Source organism: Rhinatrema bivittatum, chromosome 11 (assembly GCF_901001135.1).
Source record: "Rhinatrema bivittatum chromosome 11, aRhiBiv1.1, whole genome shotgun sequence".
Taxonomy (NCBI): Eukaryota; Metazoa; Chordata; class Amphibia; order Gymnophiona; family Rhinatrematidae; genus Rhinatrema; species Rhinatrema bivittatum.
Genome location: NC_042625.1, coordinates 89,155,344 through 89,182,529, shown reverse-complemented (window position 1 = coordinate 89,182,529; position 27,186 = coordinate 89,155,344). Strand labels below are relative to the sequence as shown.

At 42.8% G+C, this 27,186-nt stretch overlaps 2 protein-coding genes and 1 long non-coding RNA gene across 8 annotated transcripts in view; 2 read left to right on the top strand and 1 right to left on the bottom strand.

Moving 5' to 3' along the window:
- CEP85 (centrosomal protein 85) overlaps positions 1–20,391 on the top strand; it is a 32,110-nt gene extending 11,719 nt beyond the window's left edge. For all 6 annotated transcript variants that reach the window (XM_029619272.1, XM_029619275.1, XM_029619273.1 and 3 more), the window contains exons 5-14: positions 2,067–2,200; positions 2,633–2,750; positions 3,070–3,255; positions 3,821–3,973; positions 6,622–6,776; positions 7,610–7,730; positions 9,366–9,416; positions 9,500–9,607; positions 10,413–10,638; positions 16,784–20,391. In XM_029619272.1, the coding sequence (XP_029475132.1) occupies positions 2,067–2,200; positions 2,633–2,750; positions 3,070–3,255; positions 3,821–3,973; positions 6,622–6,776; positions 7,610–7,730; positions 9,366–9,416; positions 9,500–9,607; positions 10,413–10,638; positions 16,784–16,947 (1,416 nt within the window). In that variant the 3' untranslated portion in view covers positions 16,948–20,391. The remainder of the gene's footprint in view (positions 1–2,066; positions 2,201–2,632; positions 2,751–3,069; positions 3,256–3,820; positions 3,974–6,621; positions 6,777–7,609; positions 7,731–9,365; positions 9,417–9,499; positions 9,608–10,412; positions 10,639–16,783) is intronic.
- A 656-nt stretch (positions 20,392–21,047) lies between these two features.
- On the bottom strand, positions 21,048–21,805 carry LOC115100638. Its single transcript, XR_003859151.1, has 3 exons — positions 21,763–21,805; positions 21,438–21,506; positions 21,048–21,341 (listed from the first exon to the last, which is right to left on the bottom strand). It is a non-coding gene; the product is annotated as an uncharacterized LOC115100638 (long non-coding RNA).
- A 242-nt stretch (positions 21,806–22,047) lies between these two features.
- On the top strand, positions 22,048–26,098 carry SH3BGRL3 (SH3 domain binding glutamate rich protein like 3). The gene is made up of 3 exons (XM_029619276.1): positions 22,048–22,205; positions 24,090–24,257; positions 25,201–26,098. Exons 1-3 carry the CDS (start codon positions 22,161–22,163, stop codon positions 25,273–25,275), a joined length of 288 nt encoding a protein of 95 aa, XP_029475136.1. The 5' UTR covers positions 22,048–22,160; the 3' UTR covers positions 25,276–26,098.
- Positions 26,099–27,186: the final 1,088 nt, after the last annotated feature.

The window sequence follows — 27,186 nt, the reverse complement described above, 5'->3', positions numbered from 1 at the left end:
TTGGTCTGACCCAGTATGGCAATTTCTTATGTTCTTATGAAACGAGGTAAGAATTTGTTTTGCAGCTGGTGTCAGAGTTGGATAGGTATTGGAAATAACAACATGCCCAGAGCTTGGTGTTCTGTGTCTGCAGTAAATGAGAAAGAGAATCATACTGAAAGGACTCTAGCATACATATAGAAACATAGAAATGACAGCAGAAGAAGACCAACGGCCCTCCAGTCTGCCCAGCAAGCTTTCGCACTTTTTTTTTTTTCTCATACTTATCTGTTACTCTAAGCCCTTAGTAATGTTTTGGTTCTGTTTCCCTTCCCCCCTCCATTAATGTAGAGAGCAGTGTTGGAACTGCATCTAAGTGAAATATCTAGCTTAACAGCCGATACAGTAAGGTGCGGTAGAAAGAGGTGTGTTAGTGTCGGGTGCACCCTCGTTTGCCGCACGCACAGTCTGGATCACATACCGCTCGATACTGTATTTAAATGGCATGCAAATGCAAGCCACGTCCATGAAGCACAATCCATTTTACTGTATAGGCGCTCTCGACGCCGGCTGCCCCCGGGAGGATGGGAGAGAGGACTGGGGCTGCCCCTGAGACCGGCACCCATGGACGCGGCCAGGAAAGGTGAGCGGGGGCCTATACAGTATCCTGGGTGCGCTGGTACCTGTCATTTGAAATGACAGGTACCAGGAAGTGGATCCCAACTTTAAGCAAAAGAGAACCTAAAATCCAACGCACCGGGAAAGCCACTCTTCAGATCGCGACTAATCCCCATCCCCCAGCCCCCGCTCACCTGCCCTGGCCGCGTCCATGGGTGCCGGTCTCCGGGGCAGCCCAAGTCATCTCTCCCATCCTCCCGGGGGCAGCCGGCGGCGAGAGCGAGGCGGCTTCCAGCAGCCCTCACCGGCGATGGTGAATGGGCGCACGCCGTGACCTCTGACATCAGTGCAGAATAAAGTGCCACAAAAGTAAACTTACTGCATGTGAATGACAAACAGTCCTCTCTCCCTCCCCCTCCCGAGGCGCGCACCGTGGCTCCCCTGCCTCCCCGGGGCAGCCGGCGGCGAAAGCAGCTTCCAGCAGCCCCCGCCGGCGAAGGTGGATGAACGCACGCCTGTACGTGCAATTTGGGCGCTCAAGGCAGTGAAGGCCGTGCGTGACGTCACGGCATTCAGTCATGCACTTTCGCTGCCTTGAGCACCCAAATTGCACATACAGGCGTGCGTTCATCCACCTTCGCCGGCGGGGGCTGCTGGAAGCGGCTTTCGCCGCCGGCTGCCCCCCAGAAGGCAGGGGAGCCGCGGCGCGCGCCTCGGGAGGGGGGAGAGAGGACTGTTTGTCATTCACATGCAGTAAGTTTACTTTTGTTGCACTTTATTCACATTTGCTTTAATAACATGTCCGGTCGATTTTGACCGGAGCCTGCCTATTGCTGTCTCTCTCTGTCAGGGCTTGCCTGACGCTCCACACTAACGCAGGGGTAAGGGTAGGCAGTAAATTAGCAGGTTAAACGCGAGATAATCGGGGCGCACGTTACTGTATGGGAGGGAATAGCTAATCCGATCGTTTACATCTCATATACATGCCGCGGGCGGAAAGGGTTTCCCGTTGATTTAAAGAAGCGGTAAGGATGGGTTAAAAGGGATAGTGAATCGCGGGTTGGACTAACGCGGCCAAATTGTGAGTAGAAAGCGGGTTAGAAGTAGGGTAACCGCGGACGCACTTTACTGTATCGGCCTGTTAGGGATAGTAGTTTTGGGTTTTTTTGTTTTCCCTCCTTTGAATTGTGGAAGAAAATCAAAAAAATCCATTTTTGAAGTAAAAAAACCTGCTGTATGGAGCTTCAAAATTATCTTAAAACTTTTAGTAGTTTGCAGTTGCTTTAATACACTTGCGATCCAGCTCTAAGAGCAGAATTCCAGTATAACAGCATAAGCCAGGTGCTATCTTTGATGGCAGTATTGATCCAGCCACACTAACTCTCGGAAGACAGCAGGCACTTGACTGTGTCCTGCTCTTCAGTGACCTGATAGACACTAAAGCCTTTGCTGCAATGTTTGCCTTTCAGTTACTCAGTGGCACAGCCTGTCATCAGCCTGCTGTCTATGCGCCCCCTCTGCATTCCATTGAGTCCTCCCGTTGGGACAGTGTCCTGAAGGCCAGTGAGACCCTTCTGAAGGAGAAGGACATGCTGGTGGAGAGGTAGGAGGACCAAACCCCTCAAAAGTGAAAACTATAGCCATTCTGTCCTCAATCCTTTTTTTCTTTATGTATCCTGAGAATTTTTTTCATAATTCATTGGACTTTGAAAGGTCTTGATTTTATCAAAGCTTTTCTCTTCTCATGAGATAAATGAGGCTTAGAAACTTATATTAGAATATGAGATCTATACCATAGAACTAGACAAGTAATTTCTCCGTCGGCATTCACCCCTTTTTATTGATAATTGGTTGATATACCTCCTTCAGGACCTGCAATAATTTTTATTTTTCGTTGGTTATGGTATTGTGTGTGTGTTGTATATTTTGTATCCGTTCTTTTATAAATGCACATTCCTCTACCTTCTACTCCACTAGTCCTGAACCTATGGGTACATAGACTGTCTCTTTGGTGGTAATTCTGCTTTCTTTGCAGGCAGAGGCAGCACATTTCTCAGCTGGAGCAGAAAGTGCGTGAGAGTGAGCTGCAAGTGCACAGTGCTCTGCTCAGCCGCACAGTTCCCTACGGGGATGTCTGCATGATGAGATTGCAGGTAAGGAGGAACAGTTACCGCTGCCTGAACTTTTGCTTGGGTCTGGCTTAAAAAAAAAAAACCCAACCATTTTATTTTCTCAAGTTTGGTAATGTGTGTGAAGTAAGGATCTGAATATGCTCTTGATTTGTGAGGCAGAGATCAAGGTTAAAGCGTGAACTCTGCCTCACAAATACATTGATGTGACTAATGATAAGGAAGCAGGATCCTATCTTCTGTGCAGTCATGGATTGTGCTTTAGGAGTATAAGTAGTGTCAGATGATTTCTAGGGTTAAAAAATCCTTCCTGCTACAGGGTAACAGTGTTTCTAACGTGCAGGAAATGCAGCGGGAGAACTCCTTCCTGCGGGCGCAGTTTGCAGAGAAGGCCGAATCCTTCAGCAAAGAAAAGTCTGACTTGGAAAAGAAGCTGGCTGCATCGGAGGTGGATGTAAAAGAGCTGCAAAAGATTCTTAAAGAGACAACACAGAAGCACACCGAAGAAATGAAGAAACAGGAAGAGAGGGTATGAACAGAGGGCAGCACGTCAGGGGATATGCTTTACACAGCTGTAGGCAGTGGTACAATCCCCAAGCAGGACCATCATTTTCTCTGTGGAAAGGACACAGAAAGAGAACATGTTTGAGCGCCCTTGTTTTGTACAGTAAGGGAGAGGGAGAATGAGCTAATTTTGTTTCAAATACCAGTTAACGCTTGCTGTAATTATGGTAATGTTGAAAAAGACAGCTGCTCATGATTTAATACCCAAAGAGTGACAGGTAGATCTTGGGACACTTCCAGTGGGTGCTGCCAGGTAGTGAGAACACTTTGTATTGGATCATCCATACAGTAGAAAGAAATGCTCGGTATACCTTTGTTCTTATGCAAACCAAACCAATTATATTATGTACACTAACTGTTTTACAATTTCCCCCTTATTCCCAAACCATTCGTCGCCAGAACACTTTAAAGTATACAGGCCTCGGACTCTGTCACTACTCCCAAGCACTGGTGATGCTTTCAAGGATACTGGACTTATAGTCAAGCTACCAGTAAAGGTCTCACTAGTAACTAGCTGTTTATTAATTTAGGTGAAAGGAAGAGACAAGCACATTAACACTTTGAAAAAGAAGTGTCAAAAGGAGTCTGAGCAAAACAGAGAGAGTCAACAGCGAATTGAAACCTTGGAGCGTTACCTTGCCGACTTGCCAACCCGTGAAGACCATCAGAAACAGAGCCAACAGGTAACCACAGGTAGCCACATAAGCACTGAGGTAGGATAAATCAGAAGAAATGGTGGCAGAGTGTTTTTATCCTCCTGACAATCATTTTAACCCAAGCTATGAATTCTTGTTGTCCTTAGAAAAATGAAGCCTTATCACAGAAACGCAGTCAGCTAGTACTGTACAGCAGTGGTTGCCAGACCTCTTCTGGGGAGTCCTCAGCAAGTCAGGTTTTCAGGTTATCCACAGTGAATGTTTCCATTACCTGCAGATTTATCTTATGCATGTTGATTGTGGATAGATATTCTGAAAACTGGACTGGTTAGAGGTTCCGCTCTTGTACAGACATACTCTGAAGTTTCCACTGTTATAACCGATTCACCTATTTCCTCAACCTTTTGCTCCACCAGTTCCAAACCTATGGCTTTAGTCCTCATCCAGCAGCATGGAGGCAGAGTTCTATTTTTTTTTATTTATTTTTTTTAATGACATTACCAGCATATATCAGAAATTAAATGAACCAAGGGAACAGCTAGTGTCCAATTCAAAATCTGCACAAAAACTAACTGTAAGGACTGTCTTCAGTTATCTTATATAGGTTCCCTGTTAAAAGTAACCTTTATTTGACAACGGTATAAATTTCCCAAATTTTCTTAAAAATGTTAATTTTAACCCTTTTTATAATTTTGACTTATTTAAACATTTTTTTGAACAAGAGACACAGATCTCAGATCTGGCAAAAAAGAGGCTTGAATGTCCTCTAATTTCCTAGCCAGTAAAATCAATCACCGGCCTGTAATGTCTCTTTATTTCTTTTTTTGTTAAAATACAATTATTTTTGTTTTCTTACTTCAGCAGAGTAATTGAGCCACTATCATGGATTGACTATCTCTCTTCATTGATTTTTTACAGTAACTGTTTGTTTTTTCATATCAAACTTCAACAGGGTGATTAAGCCGCTGTCGCGGATTAGATATCACTCTTCATCGATTTTGGCTACAACAGACATAAAGTCTTGATGTTGGAAGTTATCATTGTCCATTTTGCTACAGCAAGCTGAATAACTTATTTTCCGTTAATGAAATGTTACGATAACATGAAGACAACGTGAGCCCATCAATATGCTGTATAATAAAGGCATATGAAATTTCTACCTTTATAAAACATTTGCCCAACTTTTGTAGAAAAAGCACTTATCTTGTGACTTGTTATGATTCTTTCTTTTTAAACAAGTCAGTGCAACGCAGACACCACCAACGTTAACGTTTCGCTTGACACTTCATCAGGGCGGATTTTTACACTCATCTTTTCACTGTCTGGGCCCTGATGAAGCGTCAAGCGAAATGTTTTACGGGAGTGGGAGGCTCCTGAGGGGGCTCTCGAGTGGGGCGCGCCATGGAGATGCTGTATCCCCTTCCTGAGGAAGGCTTGGATCTGTTAAGATACCCCGCGGTTGATTCTTATGTCTCCGCGTTCACTAAGCACACCACGATACCTCAAGGATCCGCAGGACCGTAAGTTGGAGTCGCATCTTAAGCGCATCCATGAAATTTTAGCCTTGGGGGTTCGGGCTACTTGCTGCAGTAGTCTCATGCTGTGTGCGGGCCTCCGGTGGGTTCAACAGCTCCTTGGTGCACAGCCTCTTCAGTCTGATTTGGGGGTATCTTTATGCTGGAAGCTCTGTCTGTCTAACTAAGATGGAATATATATATATATATATATATATATATATCTTCTTAGTGTTTTGGTAATTGCCAGGTTCCCAACATGGCAATTTCTTATGTTCTTATCGGTTTACATTAGTTAACAAATATTCATTTAAAAAATATTTGCATTTCCAAAATTAAATGAAGAGAAGTAAATACAAAGTTTCATAATAAACTAATAAAAACAAATAAAATATATATCTCTGCCTCCATTGCTGGATGAGGACTAAACCCATAGGTTCTGGACTGGTGTAGCAGAAGGAAAGGAAATTAACAGGTAAGACACAATTTCTCCTTGCTTAGCATTACAGCAAACTTTCCAAAGTGAAAGCCAGATTTGAGAACCCTATAGGTAAACTTGCTGCAGGCACACACTGATGCTGAGATACCATGGGACTGCCAATGGAGTAAGGGCAGAAAAATCAGATGAGGCCTTCACTTGCCAGCAGAGACTACAGATTTTAGACGTTTTCTCTTATGGGTAAATTTTTTATTGAGCGTAACAAAACTATACTGATGTAACACATCTTAGCTATGGGGGAAACATAACCTTGCTGGGGTTAACTTGAGTGGGTTGGATATATTTGTCCTCAATGAGGCTAAACAGTATGTTCCCTGTACGTACCAGGATCAGTCCAGGACACCTGTCTTACTCTGTCTCCATCTACTGGTGCGGAGTCACAACCCAGGTGTCCTGGACTGATCCTTGGTACTACAGGAACGAAAATTATCAGGTAAGAAACTAATTTTCCTTTCCCTGTACGTACCAGGATCAGTCCAGGACACCTGGGTTGTGACTCCGCACCAGTAGATGGAGACAGAGTAAGACAGGTGTCCTGGACTGATCCTTGGTACTACAGGAACGAAAATTATCAGGTAAGAAACTAATTTTCCTTTCTGCAGTAGAGAAGTGGATGTTTTGCTTACTTGATGCTGAGCAGTCTCCCCTGTTGTGTGAAACAGTTGAAAGAATTGAATTTGAAGAGCAGCAGCCTGCAAGACAAAGTAGTTGAGCTTGAAAAGAAACTTTCAGAAGCTCGTGCTGCCTGTAGAGAACGAGACACACAGCTGGAAATAGAGAAACGGAGAGAACTAGAGCTGCTTTCCACGGTACACAGGTAAATTTGAAGCATATTAAAGCTATTTCAGGTTATCCTCTGTGAGAGGACCTCATATGAACTCCAAAACACAACCTGCATGGAGTTAACCGCACTAAAACCCAATATTTATTTATTTGACTTATATTCTACCTTTCAGGCACTTGAAAGCAGAAAAAATGTGAAGTACTAGAGCATCTCTGTTAAATCCACAAAATGAGAGAAACCTTAGTACAGCTGGTGCAAACAATTGTAGGAGCATCATACTGTCTTCCTCCTACACAGATGGTGTTGCAGTTCTTTGCTCCATGCTGAAATATTTATCATTCAGAACACTCGGAACCTCTCTCACGTCCAATGTGTTTATAATTGAAAGAGAGTGCATTCAAATGGAAAACCTAAAGCGGGTGTGTACTGTTCATATTTCAGAAGTACCCCGTGTCATTTAAAAATGTTAAACATTTTAGAAATCCCTTAATTCCTGTTCAGTTTCCCTATGTTTGAAACAGAACTGAAACTTGATTGACTCATGCAGGGCGAGATGACATAATTGACATCACTCACATGAATGACTTCATAGCCAAGAGAAACCAATTAGATCTTCTCATTCCACGCAAAATGATTTGTGGGTCTTGTTAACATAACTGTTAACAAATAGTAACTTCATAGAGACATTTTTAAACAAAAAATATAGGTGATTGGTACTGTTTACGTAAAGAGGACACAGTTTTCATGTAATCTGCTGTATTCTCTCATATTGCTTGCTACAGGTATGCTGGTGTTCTTTGATATAGCATTTTAATAAATCAGACTTGTAGAAAATGTCTTAATGCAGGAACCCATGTCTCTCTCAGTTTGCAGGAGAAGACAGAGCAGTGCCTGAAGAACCGAGGCGGAATAGAGCTACCCTCTCAGGAGGCAGAGGACCTGCAACAAAACCAGGCACTGCAGAAAGAACGGGATTGCCTTAAAAAGGTATAAATTCCAGTTCCCAGTACGTACCAGGATCAGTCCAGAGAAGTGGGTTGTGTATCCCTACCAGCAGATGGAGTCTGAGAACAAAGCTTTGGGCACTGCGATATATACGAGAGTGCCACCTGCAGTCCCTCAGTATTTCTGACTCCAACAGATGGCAGAGCTACACACCTGCAGTTTTCTTGTTTTAGTTTTTAGTACTTAGAATTTTTTTCTTTCCTTTAATTGCGATTGCTTCCTGAGGTGTTAGGCACCTTCGTGGGCCATCCCTCAGTGGAAGCCGGGCGTCCGGGGGATTGGATATCCCCGTCCGGGTCTGTGCGTGAAGGCCAGGAGCTCCTGATTATTCACCACGGACACTGCTGCAGCTGCTCCCTTGATCCCTGCTAGGACATCCCCGGTTTTGGCCTCCGTAAAGTTGTAATTAAAAAAAAAAAAAAAAAAGTAAAAGTGTTACCTTTTGTGAGCCTAGCCGGATGGAGTCTCCTCTGAGGTAAGGAGTCTGTCTGATGGGATCAGACCCTCAGAGGCCGTGTGGGGAGGCTGTCAGCTCGGTTCCCCTCAGCTCCCGGGGCTCTGGGCTGCTGGAAAAGGGACGGGGTAAGCTTTGCTTTTTTTATTTATCCGCAGCGGCATGTTTTGTCAGTGACAGGCCTTGTTCCTGCGGCCCTTGGTGCGAGGGTTCCGTTTTTCGGCCGTTTTCCCTACCTGGCTTTCCCGCGTCGCAGCTGCGTGCGGTAGTTCAGCAATCGCGGGCTTTTCCCTGCTTGCTCTAAGAGGCAGAGCATTTCCATAAATGGGGCCGTGCTCAGAATCGGCGGCCTGCTGCGTGTGTGGCAATCGCGACCAGGCCCTAGATGTGGATTTTTTTTGTGCCCCGAGAGCGCTCAGGAGGTCTGGCAACTTTCGGACCGAAAGGCCCCTTCCTCGAGGATGGCCTGGGTGGCCAAAGCCTAATCTCATGGGAGGACTATTCCCCCCCCCCCCCTGTTTTAGCTCCAGTCGGGAAGAACCTTTCGGGGGGGGGGGGGGGGTAGTGGGCATCCTCCAGTGAGTTTCCTGGCGGGGGCTCCGGAGGGGTTTTCCTCAGTTTGTCCTCCTTATGCACGAGGCCCTTTTTTTTTTTTGCTCGCAAGTATTATTTATTTGTTTATTTTTAACTTTTATATACAGACATTCTTGCATCAAATGCAAATCATACCAGTGAAAAAATGGATGGTATGCGTGAATTTGTAATAATGGGTTATGTGCATAATATCAGTTTTTCCATGTGTACTATAAAGTCGGCGAGATACGTGCATACTGCCGAAACAGAAGAAACAAATACTTATTTGCTAGGGATGTGCAGCGGATGGATGTTATTGCTGCTGGAACTGCAGGCGGAGCAGCCTTTTAGGAGTTGAGGGCAGGACAGTATAGCTTACCATATAGTGCATTGGTGGGTAACATTGTTAGGTCATTTTGGTTGATGGACAGTGACTGGGTAGCTCAGTTATTATAGGGCAGGACACTTGTGGGTAATAGTCTTTAATCATTGTTGTTAAGCTAGTCCTAAGTATTTTATATTAGACCATGTTCCCTTACTTTCTTTGTCTTAACACATTCTCATCCCCTGTGCTCTACTACTCTTTTCAGGTTATAGAGAGTCAGCAAAAGAAGATGGAGCATCTTTCCTTACATGTTAAGGTGAGGAGGAGAGATCTTGGTGTGAGAGAGACTGGCCTGGCTGTGTCGGACACAGAACTAACCCCTCTATTCTTGTGTCTCAGGATCTGGAGGAGCAGGTGGTGCAGGAAGAAGGCACAGCACAGGCTCTGAAAGAGGAAGTGAGGACAAAAGATGCAGCACTCCAGCAGCTGCGAGCCGCAGTGAAAGAGGTTAGAATACGAGGACACTGCATGACAGTGGGGGCTGCTGCATAGTAAACATGATCCTTCTCTATGGTACCGATAGGAAAATAAATGTAGGGATTCCTCTTGGCACAACAAATCATGGAGGACTCCTACCATTCTTGGCACTGCCTGAAGTGATACTTCACATGGGATTTACTGATTTTCTGCTTCTATCTGCTAGTAGAGATGCAAAACCCACTTATCTGCATTAGGGGTACCAAATGGCTCCAGATTTTCAGGACAAGTTGATCAGTCCTGGCTTTACTCCTTGTATGCAGGTACTTAGTCTCCCTTTTCTTAGGGAATGCAATAGAGAAATCAGAATAAGTTCCAGGATGCAATGGGGTAAAACCAGGACTGGATCAACCTGTCCTGAAAATCTGGAGCCACTTGCCAACCCTAATCTGAACTGATCTGTGGTATTTCAGGAATGAAAATTATCAGGTAAGAACCAATTTTACTATCTTGCTGGATCCAAGCTAATGAGACTCGTCTGAAGGGCTTCCCAAACCTGTCTTGGGAGCTCCATGGGCAGTCAGTTTTTCAGGAAATCCCATAGGACAATGCATGAGATAAATCTGGATATGCTGCATATCCAATGTATGCATATTCATTGTTGACAGCAAGAAAACCCGCCTGGCTTTGGGGTCACCAGCAAGCCCTGTTGTACAGCATGATACCTGACTTAGCAGGGTGATATTCCTGTGTATCTCCCTATTGTTGAGTACGACTCGTTCACACGCTGATGAGCTGACGTTGCCTTTATCTCATTCTGTGGTTCTGCTGTCAGCTTTCACTACAGAACCAGGATCTGATGGAGAAACACCTGACCTTACAGGAGCAGCTTCGACAGGTGGATCACAACAGACCCCTGTCAGGAGAATCTGACCAGCTCATAGTGCAGCTTCACCAAGAGCTGGCTCGCTGCCTTCAAGATCTACAGTCTGTCTGCAGCGTTGTAACACAGCGGGCTCAGGGCAAAGATCCCAACCTCTCCCTGCTTCTGGGCATACACTGTGAGTATCCTATGCTTGGGCAGTTCTTCTAGGATGAGACATTGTGAGCTCTTTAGAGAATTGGATGGGAAACCTCAGTTCTTCTTGGGTCGGTAGTAATAGAATAAGTTAGAGAGAATCTGAAATATTGGGAAACTTGCTGGCATTGTTACACATGCCTCCAAGATAACATTACGGCAAGGCTTCTGTCTGCTTGCTGCCATTTAGGTGATTCCTTGAACCATCCCAAGAAGAACTAACATTACAACATCAAGTCAAAAGAATAACTATCTCCCCTGATCGTTAAAAATTTTTTTTAAAGTCCGTTGTAGTCTATTTACTGGTTTGTGATGACCTTCATATATGGCATCATCGTAAAATGTGCTATATGTAAACACAATATTTTAACTCTGCCGTAAGGTATAATCATAGGTCATTGTGTTTTTGTTAAAGTGATCATCATGCAACCAATTGAACAAAACAATCCTTTGTGAACTCTTCAAAGATATATATTTTTTTGTAAAATTCTTATTATTTAGTACTTAATTTTCTTTGCAGGAATATTGAATGAAAAGGCTAAATAACAAATGTACTTAGCTGGCAGAATGTGAGAGTCTTTAGCGAGAATTTCTCTGTAGACGAAAGCGAAGATAGCCTCCGTGTATTAATTCTGGTGCCCGACACGGTCCGTGTTTCGGAAATCCTTCGTCATGGGGGCAATGTAATATCACAATGTCTGCCTATACCAGTATCAATCCATTTCCGGGTGCGTCTGCCAGAACCGGTGAAAAACTGGTCCCTTTTAAGTCCGCCCAAACTGCTGTCAATCATTATTGAATCAAAACAACATAGCGAAGCTAGTTTTATGCTCGAATACCAATCAATAGCTAGGTTTAAACCAGATGGGTGAATGCTATTGAGCCTGAAGATCCACTGTTCTTTTAAATTCAATATCACAACATGCCATACAATGTTCTGTTGCTCCTTTCCCTATAATTGTACTATTGTAAAGCAATGTGCAGTGTTCACTGATGACCTGTTGTACAGTCACACTGTTTCTCTGTGGACAAGCATAACAAACCTCCACACAGGATGGGTGACGTTATCCAGTGGCACAGAGTCAGGTTGTTTTTCTCTGAAAGCCCAGAAAGCTTGACTTCACTTTCTGAGCTTGCGTGTGCATTCCTGCTTTAGCATCCCCAGACTCGAGTCTCCTCAGTCTATTTTCATCCACTCAGCAAACAGGGAAATTAGTTCGTTCTTTCAGCATCACCACAAAAAGTCAGATGTCTTCAGATAAAAAGGGTGAAAGCTTGTTCAAAAGATGTAAACAGTGCGGGCATAAAGTATCCATACTGGATTTACATTCTCGCTGCGTAAAAAGGACCAGATCATGATTTGGCTAACTTATGGGCCCCTGAAGCAGTATGTCCCCGAGGCACTGGTTTACTGTGAACTCCTCAAATATGAGCATCTAGGCCAGGGATGGCCAGTTCCGGTCCTCGAGAGCCACAAACAGACCATGTTTTTGGAATATCCACAATGAATATGCATGTAAGAGATTTGCATACAATTGAGGCAGTGCATGCAAATTTTTCACATGCATATTCATTGTGGATATTCCGAAAACTTGGACTGTTTGTGGCTCTCAAGAACTGGACTTGGCCACACCTGGTCTAGACTCGTCTAAACAAGTTTAATCAGGAATCCAATTAAACCAACTCCAGGCTGGAGAAGTTGAGTCAACAACATAGAACATGCCTGTGCCTAAAAAGTGCAGTGCTGAATCACTGGCGCCAAGAAGCATCTGCGCCAACACAGAAACAGTGGAGCCATGAAATGCTGGTGCTGAAAAAGCACAGCATGGAACTGTCTGCAATAAAAAGAGAAAAAAGACATTATTCAAATTTGCCTTCAGTAAGAAATCCCAGAACTCTAGATATGAATGGGAAAAGGATATATCAAGGTGGCACCTGCAAGCCAGAATTAGATGATATAGTAACTTTTTTATAAAAATCTTGAGAAATTAACAGAATTAAAAAAAACAAAAAAAAACCTGCCAGAATGTCCAACAAGCCTTCAGTGAAATCATGGCAGATACTAAGGATTGTGCAAAGTATATGATACGATCTCTATATAACTTGTTCAATAATGCTGCAAACGTTTCTGCAGCAGCCATCACAGTGAGAAGACTAGCATGACTAAGCACAGCGGGCCTAAGATCATATCCCTGAAAAACTGGCAGATGCACCTTGTGCCGGCAACAACTTGTTTGGAGATAAAGTAAAGGAAGTAGTTGAAGTAATTAAAACAAAAAACAAAACCCTTCTTCACTTTTTCACTTCCTCTCAATACAATGCCAGTGCAACAGGAGCCTTATAAAAGGTTATACTTCTATTCACAAAGAAGGTATAATCCATACTCAACCCACAGACGGTGCCCAATAATACAACAAACTCTTTTCAGAACTCAACAGAGCAAAGCAATGCACTGCTTATTCCTAGGGTAAGCAGCTTGGAATCTATCGAGTTTTGGGATCCTGCCAGGTACTTGGGACCTAGATTGGCTACTGGACTTGATGGACTTTGGTCTGACCCAGTATGGCAAGCCTTATGTTCTTAAAGTAATTGGCCTCCCCTGAGATCCACTTGGTCCTTTTTGATCTAGCATATCAATAAAACCCATTTCCAGACCTGGAAATAGGGGGAAGAAGTGCTAGAATCCAATATTACCAGACACATGGGTTTTGAAAATAATAAACGGAGGATACTTTCTAAACTTCAAAGACTTGCCACTATCAACATCCACAGGATCAGCTACCCATGCTGCAAGAGGAATTGCAAGCATTTCTGCAATTAAAGTAATTCAGCCAGTCCCCCCACTCAAATGCAACCAGATTTTATTCAGATTCTTCCTGATCCTAAATAAACAGGAGATCTTTGTCCAATACTAGATCAAATGTCTATCTAAGAAAAGTTCAAGAGGAATTAAATAGGTATAATATTGCTGCTCCTACAAAAAGGGCACCGGCTAATACCTTTGGACTTCAAAGATGCCTACATGCACATCCCAATCAACAGAGCTCACCGAAAAGACCTGCTGTTCACCCTGCAAGATCAACACTACCAATGCAGTGTGTTGCCTTTTTTGGTCTTGCAGCAGCACCCTGAGTATTCACCAAATGTCTAGCAGTAGTAGCAGCTCACGTCCTGGTATTTCCATACTTAGATAACTATCTAGTCTATTTTACAAAGAGTCAATCAAAATATAACACTACTTATAAGAACAAAAAGTCAACTTGCAGTCCAGAGCAGTAACTGGAGTTCATAGATGCAAAGTTGAATATGATCAAAGTGAAAAGCATACCTTACAATGAAGGAGCAAAACAGTTAATTGGTTTAGCACAGCAAGTGAAAATGAATTGGATAACGGCCAAAAAATGAGATTCCTGGGACACATGGCATTGCCAGTATATGTAACACCAGTAGCACGACTAAAGATGAGAGAAATGCAATGGCATCTAAAAAAGCAAGTGGAATCAACTCGTTCAACCATAAAGTTATAAAATCCATCTGACCAAAGAAGTGAAAGAATCACTCACATGGTGGACGATCAAGAGAAACCTGCTATGTGGTCAACATTTTCATTCACCAACAGAACAGGCAATGCTGACAACAGATGCATCACTTCAAGGATGGGGGGAGCACATTTCATTAATATCTGTGCACAAGGAGAATGGTCCCAAGAAGAATCCAGGCTTCACATCAGTCTGCTGGAAGCAAGAGCAAGTTTCAATGCTCAAAGAACATTTGAACCTTGGCTGAGGACCAAAACACTACAGATACAGACAATCAAGTAGCCATGTTTTTATATAAACAGGATGGAATAGGTTCCTGCTAACTCTGTAAAGTGTCCATAGCTATATGGAACTGGGCAACCAAAAGGAGATTGCTGAGATCTACAATCAAATATAGGCTACACATTAAGCTGACAACTATAGTCACATGAATGGTCTTTCAACAATCGCATACTGCATGGCCTTTTCACAATTTGGGGCACACCAGGAATAGGCCGTCTTTTGCATCACCATTCAATCAGATTGCCATGGTATTGTTCAAAGAGACCATCGCAGCATGCAATAGCGAAAGATGCCTTTCTGATTCCATGGAGCAAAGAAATGGTATATGCTTTTCTAGTGAATCTAATAGTGAAAATCAGCCTAAAATTGAGATGGGGAAAGATGATCCTAATCGCCCTCCAACTGGCCTCTGTTTAATCCAGCTTGTGGCAGATATGCCTATAGAATTACCAATTCCGAACCTGATAACTCATTACGAAGGAACAGTTTCATATCCCAGTCTCTAGTCTTTAGCATTGACAGCATGTATATTGAAGGCAGCATAATTGGTAATTCTATAGGCATATCTGCTTCATCTCATGGACTCTGGACTTAAGACAAATTCCATTAGAGTACATTTGAGTAGTGGTATACCAATTTCTCAACAATCATTAATAGCTTGGTTCATAAAAGTTCTCTACAACCTTAAACTTGCACTAAAGGAACCAGCTCCTCAATGGGACTTAAACAGGATGTTGACACAGCTTATGAAACCATGTTACAAGCCTTTGGATGCTTCAGAGATGAAGTTTCTCATATGGAAAACCTTTTCCTATTAGCATTTACATCAGCCAAAAGAGTAAGTGGACTACAGGCATTAGTAACCTAAACAGAGTACTCCTCAGAACTCACCCAAAGTGGTACCAGAATACCACCTAAATCATTCTTTCGGAAGTCACAACAGATCTTGCATATCCTAGACCGCAGAAGGGCCATTTTGTTCTACTTGGACAGACCTCAGCCCAGCTTTTCATGTCTTATGACGCAGCATTCAAACAGCAAACATTTCTCCAGTTGGTTGATACACTGTATCTCTCATTGCTATAAAAGCACAACAGGTCAAGGCAATGGCTGCATTGAAGACTCATCACAATTCAGCAACAATCCAGGATATCTGCAAGGCTGCCACTTGGTCGACACTACATAGAAATGACGGCAGAAGACGACCAAATGGCCCATCCAGTCTGCCCAGCAAGCTATGCACATTTTTTCTCATACTTATCTGTTACTCTTGGCTCTTAGTAACCTTTTGGTTCTATTTCCCTTCCACCCCCACCATTAATGCAGAGAGCAGTGTTGGAACTGCATCCATGTGAAATATTTAGCTTAATTAGTTAGGGGTAGTAACTGCCGCAATAAGCAAGCTACACCCATGCTTATTTGTTTTCCCAGACTATGTAATTCAGTCCTTTTTGGTTGTTGTCTGTATATAGATCCTCTTTTCTTCATTCCCCCTGCCGTTGAAGCAGAGAGTTATGCTGGACATGCATTAAAAGTGAAGCATCAGACTTTCTCCCCTGCCGTTAAAGCAGAGAGCTATGCTGGATATGCATTGAAAGTATCAGGCTTATTTGGAATCGATGAAAAAAAAAAAAGACTTCAAAGAGCAGTCACCAAACGGGATGTCGACGGGAGATCCGATGGGAAATTTTTGTGACAGAAAATATTAATTTCTAATGAAATATTCTGTGAGGGAAAAATAGGAAAAACTCACAGAGCTCCTTCAACGTGAGGCTAAAAGCAGCGCGGAAAAAAGACTGGAGGGAGACCCCTGTGGATGCAGGGATCATGGCATGCTCAGTGTGCCAGCCAAAAATTTCTAGAAACTTTGACAGAAGTTTTTTCGTGAGGGGGCTCCATCGATGTCACCCATATGTGAGGACTACATCCTGCTGTCCTGGGATAACACCTATTACAAGGTAAGCAATTTTGCTTTCTCTGTGGACAGTATAACAAACAGCCACAGAATCCCTCTCTCTCTCTGGAAAGATTACCTAGCTTGGAAAAAGACTGAGGAGACTAGAGTGTGGAAAGGCCCGCATACGCTCAGAAAGCAAAGTCAAACTTTCTGGGCTCTGAGAGAAAAATGACTCAACTCTGTGCCGTTGAGTGACATCACCCATCTTATATGGCTGGCTGTTCTGTGGTCCACAGAGAACACCTGTTACAGGTACGTAATTTCACTATACAGCTCATTAGGGAATGCTTCTTCACTTCTATCATTACACAGTTATGCACCATGCCTAAAGTCTGCATTAACACTTTCAGCTGCACAGTCTTTCATTGATGAGCAGAAGGATCTACAGGACCCAGAGAGTATTGCAAAGAAATTGGCAGAGGTAAAACAATTGCACAAAGATATTGAGGATTTACGGACAGCAATATCGGACCGCTATGCCCAGGACATGGGTGACAACTGCATCACGCAGTGACAGAGGTGCATCACCATTGCAGCTGGACACTAGGAGGATGAATGGCGTTTCTTCCTATGTTTTGTTTTGTCTTGTGTTAATATTTCAAGCGTTCTAGTTTCAGTTGTACAGCAGTGCCGGCGCATTGGAACATTATGACTGTCGTCCATTTATACATCTATTGAGAATTTCAGCTTTTCCCTGGTACTGTACCCTGTCATTTATTCAACTTAAGGATTGTTGTTTTGGTTCACTTAGAATATGTGAGATTAACTTTAGTTAACTCAGTGCTGATGGCATAAAGAGGTACTTTGAACAGATCCATATGTCTGTGGCTTGAAATTGCTCTTGTATGATACTAATTTTCTCTTTGGTTAAGCCTGTGTAAACATAAGTTGCTAGTTACCTACCTTTTACTAGACTAACAAAGATATCCATATTACTTTGTTATTGTGAAAAGACAATCATGAAACTGGCATTTTCACATCAGGAAGAGATTGGAGCAACCTTATCGGGTTGCCAGAATCCTTGAAAACTTGGCCTTACTGCTTACGAATGAAAATTCTTTCTACAGAAACATTATGGATACAGCCAGAGTACTGCTTTATTCAGCTGCTGATGAATTTGTATCACTTATAGTGTGCCATCGTACTGCTCTTCTGTGCCTGTGCCTTTCTCAGCCATACAAGCATTAAACTAATACTGGCCTGGGATGAACCTTGGACAATAAGATGAAACAGGACAATGCATTTTAAGAGGATTATTACAATAGCATCCTGTACAAGAAATGCAGCATTTCCCAGAGTTGTGCCCTCCTGTGTCATCTTATGGTTATTTTTAAGATTGGGAGGATTTTGGAACATTTTCATTGATAGTGTTGTCCCATGGGCATATCTTAGTCATCAGATTCCTCCATTTGTACCCAAAATGAATAGGGGTGCTTGTATTAAAAGCCATTTTGTCTTTCTGCTGTGCTAGAAATGGTACAAGATTCAACTGCCACTCAGTTGATAGGTAATAAACATGTGGGATTGTCATCTCTTCCCCCTTGTGATAAGAAGCTGCTGCTGTATCACTGCACATAGTGCCTTAATGTGTTAAAAAACTTCCCAACTTTTCCCTTCTGAATGTATCTCTTTTTTGTACTAATTTGTCTTAATCTAAAGCAGGTCAGTGCTTTTTGCTCAGATAAGGTCATGAGCTTCAGAATTATCCTTTTCATAAGAATTAATTCCACTTTTGGGCTTCTGGGGAAAAATGAGGTTAGGGTCTTGTGTGTGGTTGTTTTTTTTGGTTTGTTTTTTAAAGCTTTCACCATTATCTTCCTAACTGAAATTCTTTGATGCATCAAGTAGAGTAGGAAACTGTTCTTGTAGAATTCAGGACTACTTAGGCCAAGTAGTAATTTCTTATATTAAAGTTACTCATTTTTAAAGTTTAAAGGTACACTGGCAAAGTGATAAAATGATCTGAAAATCCTTAAAAGGTAATTCGTGTTCGTACCCCAGAGAGAGTCCAGACAGGTGGGTTTATTTATCCCTATCAGCCGATGGCGGCAGAGACCAAAACTTTGGGCACTGCTACTTAACCAAGAGTGCCACCTGCAGTGCCTCAGTATGTCTCTGTCTCCAGCAGATGGTAGAGGTGCAAACCTGCTACTGGAGTTTGTAAAAAAAAAAAAAAAAAAATTTTAAGATTTCTGCTCCCTGCGGTGTTAACTTTCCGCGTGGGCCATCCTTGGGTAGAGTTGGAGGTTGGAGATCCCTGTTCTGGCTCAGCCCTTGGTGTGAAGGGGGATGAAAGCCAGGGGCCTGGCAAAGTGATAAAACTTGAAAATCCTAAATCGGTAATCCTTGTTTCCATTATTGATTGTACTACTAGGTTTATTATACCTTACATTTCTTTTACACTGATTTCTTAACTTGTAATTATAAAGCTAGAAATTTCAGCCTGCCACATAATGGCTGATGTGTTTACAAGTGGGGGGCAGCAGTACAGACAGGCAAATTGAAGCAACGGAGGCTCAATGGGACAGAGTAGAGCTAAATCCAGCCCTCCTCATTAGTGTATATCTTTCATTCATTCCTTTCTCATCCTGCTATACTAGTCCAGATCAATTAGGTTATGGTCCCCTTCCAGCAGATGGACTGGTGCAGCAGGCCTAAAAGAGGAAATTATTGGTTCAGTACAAATGTCTCCTTGCCTCACTGATACTGTAGCTACATGTCAGCACTATTCAAATTCCCATTTTATCAGCCCGAACTGTGCCTTTAACATTTCCTCCTACATGCTTGAGAGCAGTTATACTCCAGCAAGGGGCAGATTACATAGCCCATGCTGGATCCTGTTACAAGTGCCATTATAGACTGCATGCACCAATGCGATACCAGTGCAGTGTGGTGTTGCAATACTCTTCCTACGATGATGGCTTTCTATGGACAGAATAAAGCAATTTGCACACCGTGTGGTCAGGTATTAACAATAATAAAATATTCACTTTGCTTCAATTTATATAGAAGTGTAGCCCCCCAAACCTGTCATGTGGGAGAGGGGGTGTTGTAAAGGACAACTTTTGAGAAACTGTATTCCCTCTGTTGTGTTGTAAACATAAGATAATATGTAAAATAATAAAGCTGCAATGGTAAAATCTAGCCATGCCTCCCTCAACATATGGACCAAACTGCCAGATTATGGTAGGATTGTGTTTTTTACTGAATGAAAGATGTTGTAGAAGATCAGATTGTCATTGCTAGGCAGCAGTTTCTTGCAATACAAAATAACTTTAACTGGTACAATTGTTATTTTTACTTGCTAAGTATATTTTTGAAAAGTTGCACAATATAGTGTTGTGTTAATTTTAAAAAAATTACCAAATTAAAAAAAAATGAACTCACATTCTACTAGAATGTGAGTGGGTAATTCAAATTGGTGTTTTGGGGATGTTTACTAATTTTCACGGTTTGCCTAGGTTGTGAAAGTCATTAAGTTGGTTGGTTTTTGTTTTTTTTTTGTTGCAGTAAAGCAGGTGCAGGGAAAACAGCTGAAGCATTAAATAGCATTTACTGGAAGTCTCTTATGCTACACTGCTTGTCCAGGTCATTGTGGCCGATAGTCTTCCCTTATCTGTTGCTTCCTCCAACCATATTCACCTGTAAATCATCTCAGGGTGTGGTAGTTTGTATGCCTAAAATGTTTTATAATTTATATTTGTAAGGAAAAAATAGAACAGCACTATTCTTGTAAACTTTGTAACTATATTTATATAAATTGTTTGTTTAACTGATCTGTTTATAGTGAAGCTTTTGATAAAAAAAAAATAGTTTTCATTTTGAATACTGTATATATATTTGAATGAGGAATATTCTTTGTGGCTGCTGTCTCAACTTTGACAATGTCACTAACTTTCAGCGTCCTATTTTACTATGTTTGTATCCATCTCAAAATAAATTGTGGTTTTTCACTGATCACCATTCACAGAGTGTCTGATTTCTTGAGTATTGTAATTCGTGCAGTCTGTGACCACTCTGTCATTTAGTTTTCTTAGTTATCGACCTTTCAAAACTAATCTGTGCCCCTAGATTCTGGAACATTAATGCTTAAGTAAAGTCTATTCCTTTTCTTATAACATCTTTGTGACTGATAAAAATGATCTTAAGAGTGGGACGGCTTTGCGACAGGGTCTTTTCATCAATAGTTGGCTTGTGCCTAGGTGCGTGCTGGCAGAAACCAAAGACTCTGTGGTTATCTTTTCATTGCAAGCTAATTAGCCTTAGCCCCTACAGGCTACACTAGCATTACTCCTACTGCTTAACATTACCCATTTAAATATTACTTTTTTTTTTTTGTCCAGCATAAGACGTGTGCCCACCCCATGATTTGGGGCTAAAACCATGGAATGCTATGGCAGCTATGAGGTCGTCTCCTCGTGTCGAAAATGGGCCTAGTCTAGGTCCCGTGGGGGAAAGCCCTGCCCCAAGTGGAGGTTGACAGCTTCTCGTCTTCCCGTCTCTGCAGGCAGTACCAGGTTTTCATGAAAGAACAAGCACTTTTTTCCAAAAAAAAAAAAAAAAAAAAGCCCAAAACACGTGACATTGAAACACCAACATCTGTGAGTCGCATAGATGACAAAGGAGTTTAACATTTTGCATGTTTCTCTGTTTTAGCATGGTACAGAAGGTCTGCAAGATGTGTACGAATGTCACTTAAAAAATTTGCACGTAGCCTTACTCTCAATGCTGAAAACAGGCTGAATCCATGCTTTTAGTACACTTTCCTCTTCCCATGCTTTGCAGTGCTTTTTACTGTACTTAAACTAGTTCTTTACTTTAGCCATAGTAGATCAAAACCATTAAGTAATGTAGCAGCCAAGGATGGGAACAGTAGGTATGGACAGGCTTTCTGGCAGAGGTGATCTTCTGCAGGGAGAAGAAATGAAAGGAAGCAAAAGTGGTATAGAACAAATTAAAAAAAAAAAAAATAGCATTACAAGTTTCCATGTCACATTTTTTCACCTGTAGTTAGCATCTATGGACAAGCTTTCTTTTTGTCAAAATAAGGATTTTTTTTATAAAGGTAATCTGCTGCAGGGAGAAGAAATGAGAAAAAAAATAGATGAAATCAAATGCAGTAGAACAAATTAAAAAACACCACCTCCTCTCCCTCCCTCCCTCCTCTGTGCACATCCCTGGCCCCCCCACATTCTCATTCCCCTCTCCCAACATTTTAATGCCTCCCCTCCTGATATCTGGCTGTAGCTGCACAGTCTGAAGATTCCTTCGCTGTTGCTTGCTGCGCTGCACTGCCTGCTGCTGACCTTCCCTTTCCAGGTCTGCCCACCTGCGCTGCTGACTGTGCAGGCCCTGCTGGAGGGACGGTGCTGGGTCTGCCCACAAAATGTGCTCTGATTGGCTTACTGCTGCAATATAGGGATAGGGTGCGCCGGCTATGGACAGGCTTCATCGCAGTAACAGCCAATCAATGTAACGTCAGAGCATAAGTCCCGCCCAACAAGCCCTAAAAAACGAGACTGGCAGAAAAAATAGCCCAATTAAAAGCAACCCGCGAATCGGAAAAAAAACCTGCGAATGACTAGAAAAAAACAGCCCAATCTCGCGGTAAAAAAGCGAGGTTGGGAACCCTCTCCAAGCATTGGCTGCTCGTGGTCACGTGCCAGAAGGGAGACGGCGTAAGAGGCGGTGGCCGCGGCCTGGTGGAGTGCGAAGTGTAGCGGCAGGATGAATATCAAGGTGTACGTCACGTCCGTGACCTGCTCCCGGGATGTGAGTGTCCGTAGCGCCGAAGGGGAAGAGCACGCTCCTGGCAGTTTGCCAGACCGTGCACAGGGCTCTGCGAATTGGGGTTGCCACCTCACCTCTGTTCAGGCGGTTCTGGTTCTGCGTTTGTTCCATTGTGTGCTTGGATTTGTAGTTCTGATTTTTCCCATTGAGCCCCCAAAGGTAACCGGAACTGCAAATCCATGCATGTGATGGGGTAAAGGCAGGATAGGGTTAATCTGTTGCCCACTTAAGTCCAGGTCAAGCCGCTGATAGTTGGGAAGCCCCCGGGAACAGCCCACCTACCCCAACCCCCTACGCCTTCTACTCCGAAGTGCCTCAGCTACCGTTTCCTTTGTGTACTGAGCTCTGTGTTATTTCTTTGCCGAATCAAAATCGAGTCTGTGTTTGAAGTAAACGTTTCTGAAACAGGCTGCTGACAGGAAATATTTTGTTTTTGATATGTCACCTTTCATTTACATGGCATCCTATAATCCCATTTGTGACCACTCCTTATCCTGAAAACTTGCAAAGCAGAGATTATAAACAGACTAGTTCTGTTACTTAGCTAGAGTTTCATAAATAAATATACGGGAAGATCAACTGAACTTGCCAAAGATCATACCCTGGGACTGAAGTATGGAATCTAATCTAACCTAGCGCACGCATAATAGCCACAGGAGCACATGCAGATACATAGGATGAGTAAACCAGTGCTGTTGGCTGTACAATTATTAAATATATTTAAAATACAGATTTATTTTTTTTTATGTGTAGACTGGAAAGAGGAAAACAAATATGCTGACATAATGAGCAGGGTGGATTGGAGCGGTGCTATGTAGGGCTTCCAGTATTTATAAATCAGTGTTCTGTGCATCTCTAATGGGGCCTACTTTATGGAACATGCTTATCTCTCTCTAGCAACAAAAAATATCCATCAGGATACTCCTGACTGAAAATGTAGTGTGATTTGAACATGGAACTCAAGAGTTATTAGGGGAACACCTCTGCTTCCAGTGCAGACACAGCCTAGCCCAGAAGCGCCTATTGGCTGATGCTTGAAGCTGAAGGTTCCTTGGCTGCCAGGTTGTAAAAAGAGAGAAAAAAAAATTATACTCAATCTGAATTGCTAAATAGCTGTTCTTGCTCAACTTTACCACTCCCAAGTATGTGGTTTTATTCCCTGCCCAACTGCTGTTTGCACCTTTTGTTCTCATGGAAGAATCCTAACAGCTCAGAACTGAGTATCTGTGTTAACAATTCCTTTAGTTAGTGGATACAGCAAGCAATCTGTGATGGCTTTCTTGACTGCATTTAAAGCAGCAGTGCTGCCTAGAATCTTCAAAACATTAACCTGGCATCGTGCTTCTTTTACTTCCCTTTATGGGGGAGGGCAGGGACTGAAACAGATGCTACTGATCTCGTCCCCGTACCCCACCCCTGTCTTTCAGCTGCAACTAGTTACCATTTTTTGTTTGTATCCTTGCCATGGGGGGGGGTGTGGCAAATAACTGGACTTCTCTCTTAACTGTAGTACTTTTTCAGGAAACAAAACCTATCTGATAGAGGCTATGAGACCCTCTTCTCTCAAGCACTAGCTGCCTTATACCAGAGTTCTCTAATCAATAGTGTACTTTACTCAGGATTGTGGTTTCCGGTGCCAATCCAGGAATCATAGAAACTAAGTACAATTCCCAGTTTGTGTTGCCAGGTTTTGTAAATTTACATAATGTGCTCCAGTTTAATTATTTGCTCAAAATTCTGTTGATCTTGTGCATCGTTTCCAAGTTGGATATTGAAAGCCTTGGAACCTGGTTACAGGTGCCCTTGCTTTGCATTGCATGCCTGGGGCCCGGCTTTCAGAAGCACTCCATCCACTTCCTCTTTCAGATCAAAGCTCAGCAGTCAGACCTGACCAGGATCTTGGAAGGGAAATGCATCAAGTACGAGACTGTGGATATCTCCCAGGATAACAGCTTACGAGATGAAATGAGGACCAAGTCTGGGAACCCCAAAGCCACTCCCCCTCAGATATTTAATGGTGATGAGTATTGTGGGGTAAGACCATATTTATTTGATTGATAGTCTGCTCTTTTTTTTCCTTTAAATGTAGACACCTTGCAATTCTTGTATTGACAAAAGGTCCTGCCTTCTTGCCTGTAAGAGGTGCATGCTTTTATTACATCCAAAATACAATAATCTGGGGCTTTCAGGATCATCAATGCCTGCATTTGTAGCAAGGTTGAAAAGCAGGTAGTACTGTGGTCGTGTTTAGGACAGGGAGTGAAATAAAACATGGCTGCACATTTTCAAATCTAGGCCTCTTGCTTTTTCCTGGGGTAGTTCTGAAAGGGAAAGAACAAGCTCGTAATTATGCTTTAAAAAGTGGTGCAAAGCCTGTGGGTGAAAATGGCCCATAACCTTGCCATGGCTGTGCCTGGTCATGAGGTTGTGCTACAACTTGCATATTTTTTTATGCACGTTCTGGTAAAGGCAGGGAAGGTGACAAAGCGCACAGGTCTGCATTTTTCAAAACTACCTGCATTTTTTTTTATTTTTTTTTTGAGGGAGAGTCACGCTGGCAGTTTAAAATGGAAAGTACATGCATATTTTCCCTTCAACAATTAGTGCAAAGTCCTTATGGGGAGGGAATAGCCATGGACTCTGCAACACAACTGCCCAAAGAATGTTGTTGCAGAAATTTGCACCTCCATTGTCTGTCTGGCCTTTTTCCAGCCAAAGAGAAGTGCACATAACCTAACCCTGCTCCAGAACGGCACCAATAGAATGTGAGTGTTGTGGAACATGTGAATGGCTACTTAAAAGGGTTATTTGAAAACTGCCCACTGTGTAGGTAAAAATATGAGTGCTGTCTTGAGATATTAATAATAGCTGGTGTACTGTGCTAAACTAAAAGCACTTCCTTGCCCCTCACTGACAGGGGAAGCTGCTTTTAGTCTTGTAGATTCCACAAGCTCATCATGTCTCTTGCATTCAACAGGACTACGAGCAGTTTAGGGATGCCGTGGAAGCGGATGCATTGAAAGAATTTCTGAAGCTCAAGGCTGACTCCTGAATATCTTGTTCCCATGCCTGCTGGATTCTTGGCTCTGCATTCCAATCTACCCACTTCTGTGCCATTCCACTGCTGTGTATAATCTTTCCGCATCTCGAAACCATGACCAAAAGAAAGCTGGGACTCTAAACTGCTTCGGCGATGTGCTCTTTAAACCTTCAAGTCTTATAAATTGTGTCTAGTAACCAGGACCAACTCTTATCTGTGATGCACTGCCCCTGACATCCAAACAGGGCTGGAAAATTCCCATGCTCGTAAAAACTTGATTCTGGTGTCCAGAGCCCCAAGTGCCATGGACCTAAGCAGCAAAGTCTGTTTAGAGTCCCTCTTGCTGGCTGCTGAAAACCTGAGGCCAATAGGAGACCCACAGAAGGGTGCCCAGAAATTTGTAACAATTTTTCCAGCCCTGACTCTAAATCCTCTTGGTCCAATGAAACATTTCTACTCTTATAGACAATAGAAATCCAGACCTGCTGGTCAAGAGCAGGTTTGGATTAGGAGGGAACGGTTTCCTAACTTACTTTATCAAGGAAGCTCTTTACCCTCGCATGCCCGGGGATGGGAGGGAAACGTAGATTTAAGTCCCCCATGTATGCTTCTTAATAATACACATCTCTGTAACCCTGCTGTAGCCTCAGCGAGCCCAATCCTGATAGAAATGGCATTCTCAAACTAATCCTGTATGACTGGAACCAAAGCAGTTTGGCCCCTCCCCTAATCCTCTCTATGTAAAGCTTGGTTTTGTAAGTTGGACACCCTGCCAAAAGGAAGTGTAAAAGATCTATTGTCTTCCACAATGCTAATAAATCTTAATGAAAACATTGGGCCTGCTTTTTATTACTTTTTTTTTTTTTTTTTGCAGGAGAGAGGGGGTGGTGGAGGCATTGTCCTCATTGAAAGTTGAAACATTTTTCCTGAATTTAAACCTATCTGGAAAGACCCAGCTTGAAAACTGTGCATGTTCCTGACACCATAGGAGATGATTTTTTTTTGTCATGGACTCTTTCAACAAAATTACTCTAAAGATTTGTTCTTTTTCCTCTGCAGGATGAGGAGGGGGTGGTGGTAAAGAAGATCCCACTAGAATGGGGTGGCCAATTCTGGTCCTCAAGAGTCACAACCATGCCTGGTTTTCAGGAGACCCACAATGAGTACAGATAAACTAGATGTGCATGCAAATCAATCTCCTGAATATTTACTATGGGTATCCTGAAAACTAGGCCTATTTGCAGCGCTTGAGGACAGGCATTAGCCACCCCTGCACTAGTGGAGGAGTAGCGGGCTACGAGCCAAGGAGACCAGAGTGCAAATCCCAGTGCTGCTCCTTGTGCCCTTGGGGCAATCACTTTACCTGCTGTTGCTTCAGGTACAAACTTACCCCCTAGCAGAATGATGAGTTGTGAAAAAAAAGGGGGCAATAGTGAGCAGCTGGCTGCACTGCACACTTGCCTCCATATCACCATGAGAAAAGATGTTATTTCCTGTGGTGCTGTGAGTGATAATGTGAAAAACATCACCCACAACACTTCTGGGAGAAAACTCACCCACACAATGACCCTGTTAGAGTGTAAGCCTGCTGGGGATTAAAGAAATACCTACAGTACCTGAATGTAACCCTCTTGGAAGTACCAAAAAAACAGAATATAAAAATCAGCTAAACAAGGTCCTAAGACCATAAGAAATTGTCATACTGGTCAGAGTGAGGGTCCATCCAGCCCAGTATCCTGTTTCCAACCGTGGCCAATCCAGGTTCCAAGTACCCACACTAACTAGATCCCATGCTACTGCTTGCAGTGGCTATTTTGTAAGTCAACTTGATTACTAGCAGGTTCTCTTTCAGAAACTTATCCAAAACCTTTTTTTTTTTTTAACCCAGCTACCCTAACCACATCATCTGGCAACAAATTGCAG

Excerpts from the sequence above, each read along its gene's own strand:
- SH3BGRL3 (XM_029619276.1), top strand. The coding sequence starts at position 22,161 with ATGAATATCAAGGTGTACGTCACGTCCGTGACCTGCTCCCGGGAT. Across the intron at positions 22,206-24,089 it reads CCGTGACCTGCTCCCGGGAT|ATCAAAGCTCAGCAGTCAGA; the intron begins GTGAGTGTCCGT and ends TTCCTCTTTCAG. Across the intron at positions 24,258-25,200 it reads ATGGTGATGAGTATTGTGGG|GACTACGAGCAGTTTAGGGA; the intron begins GTAAGACCATAT and ends TGCATTCAACAG.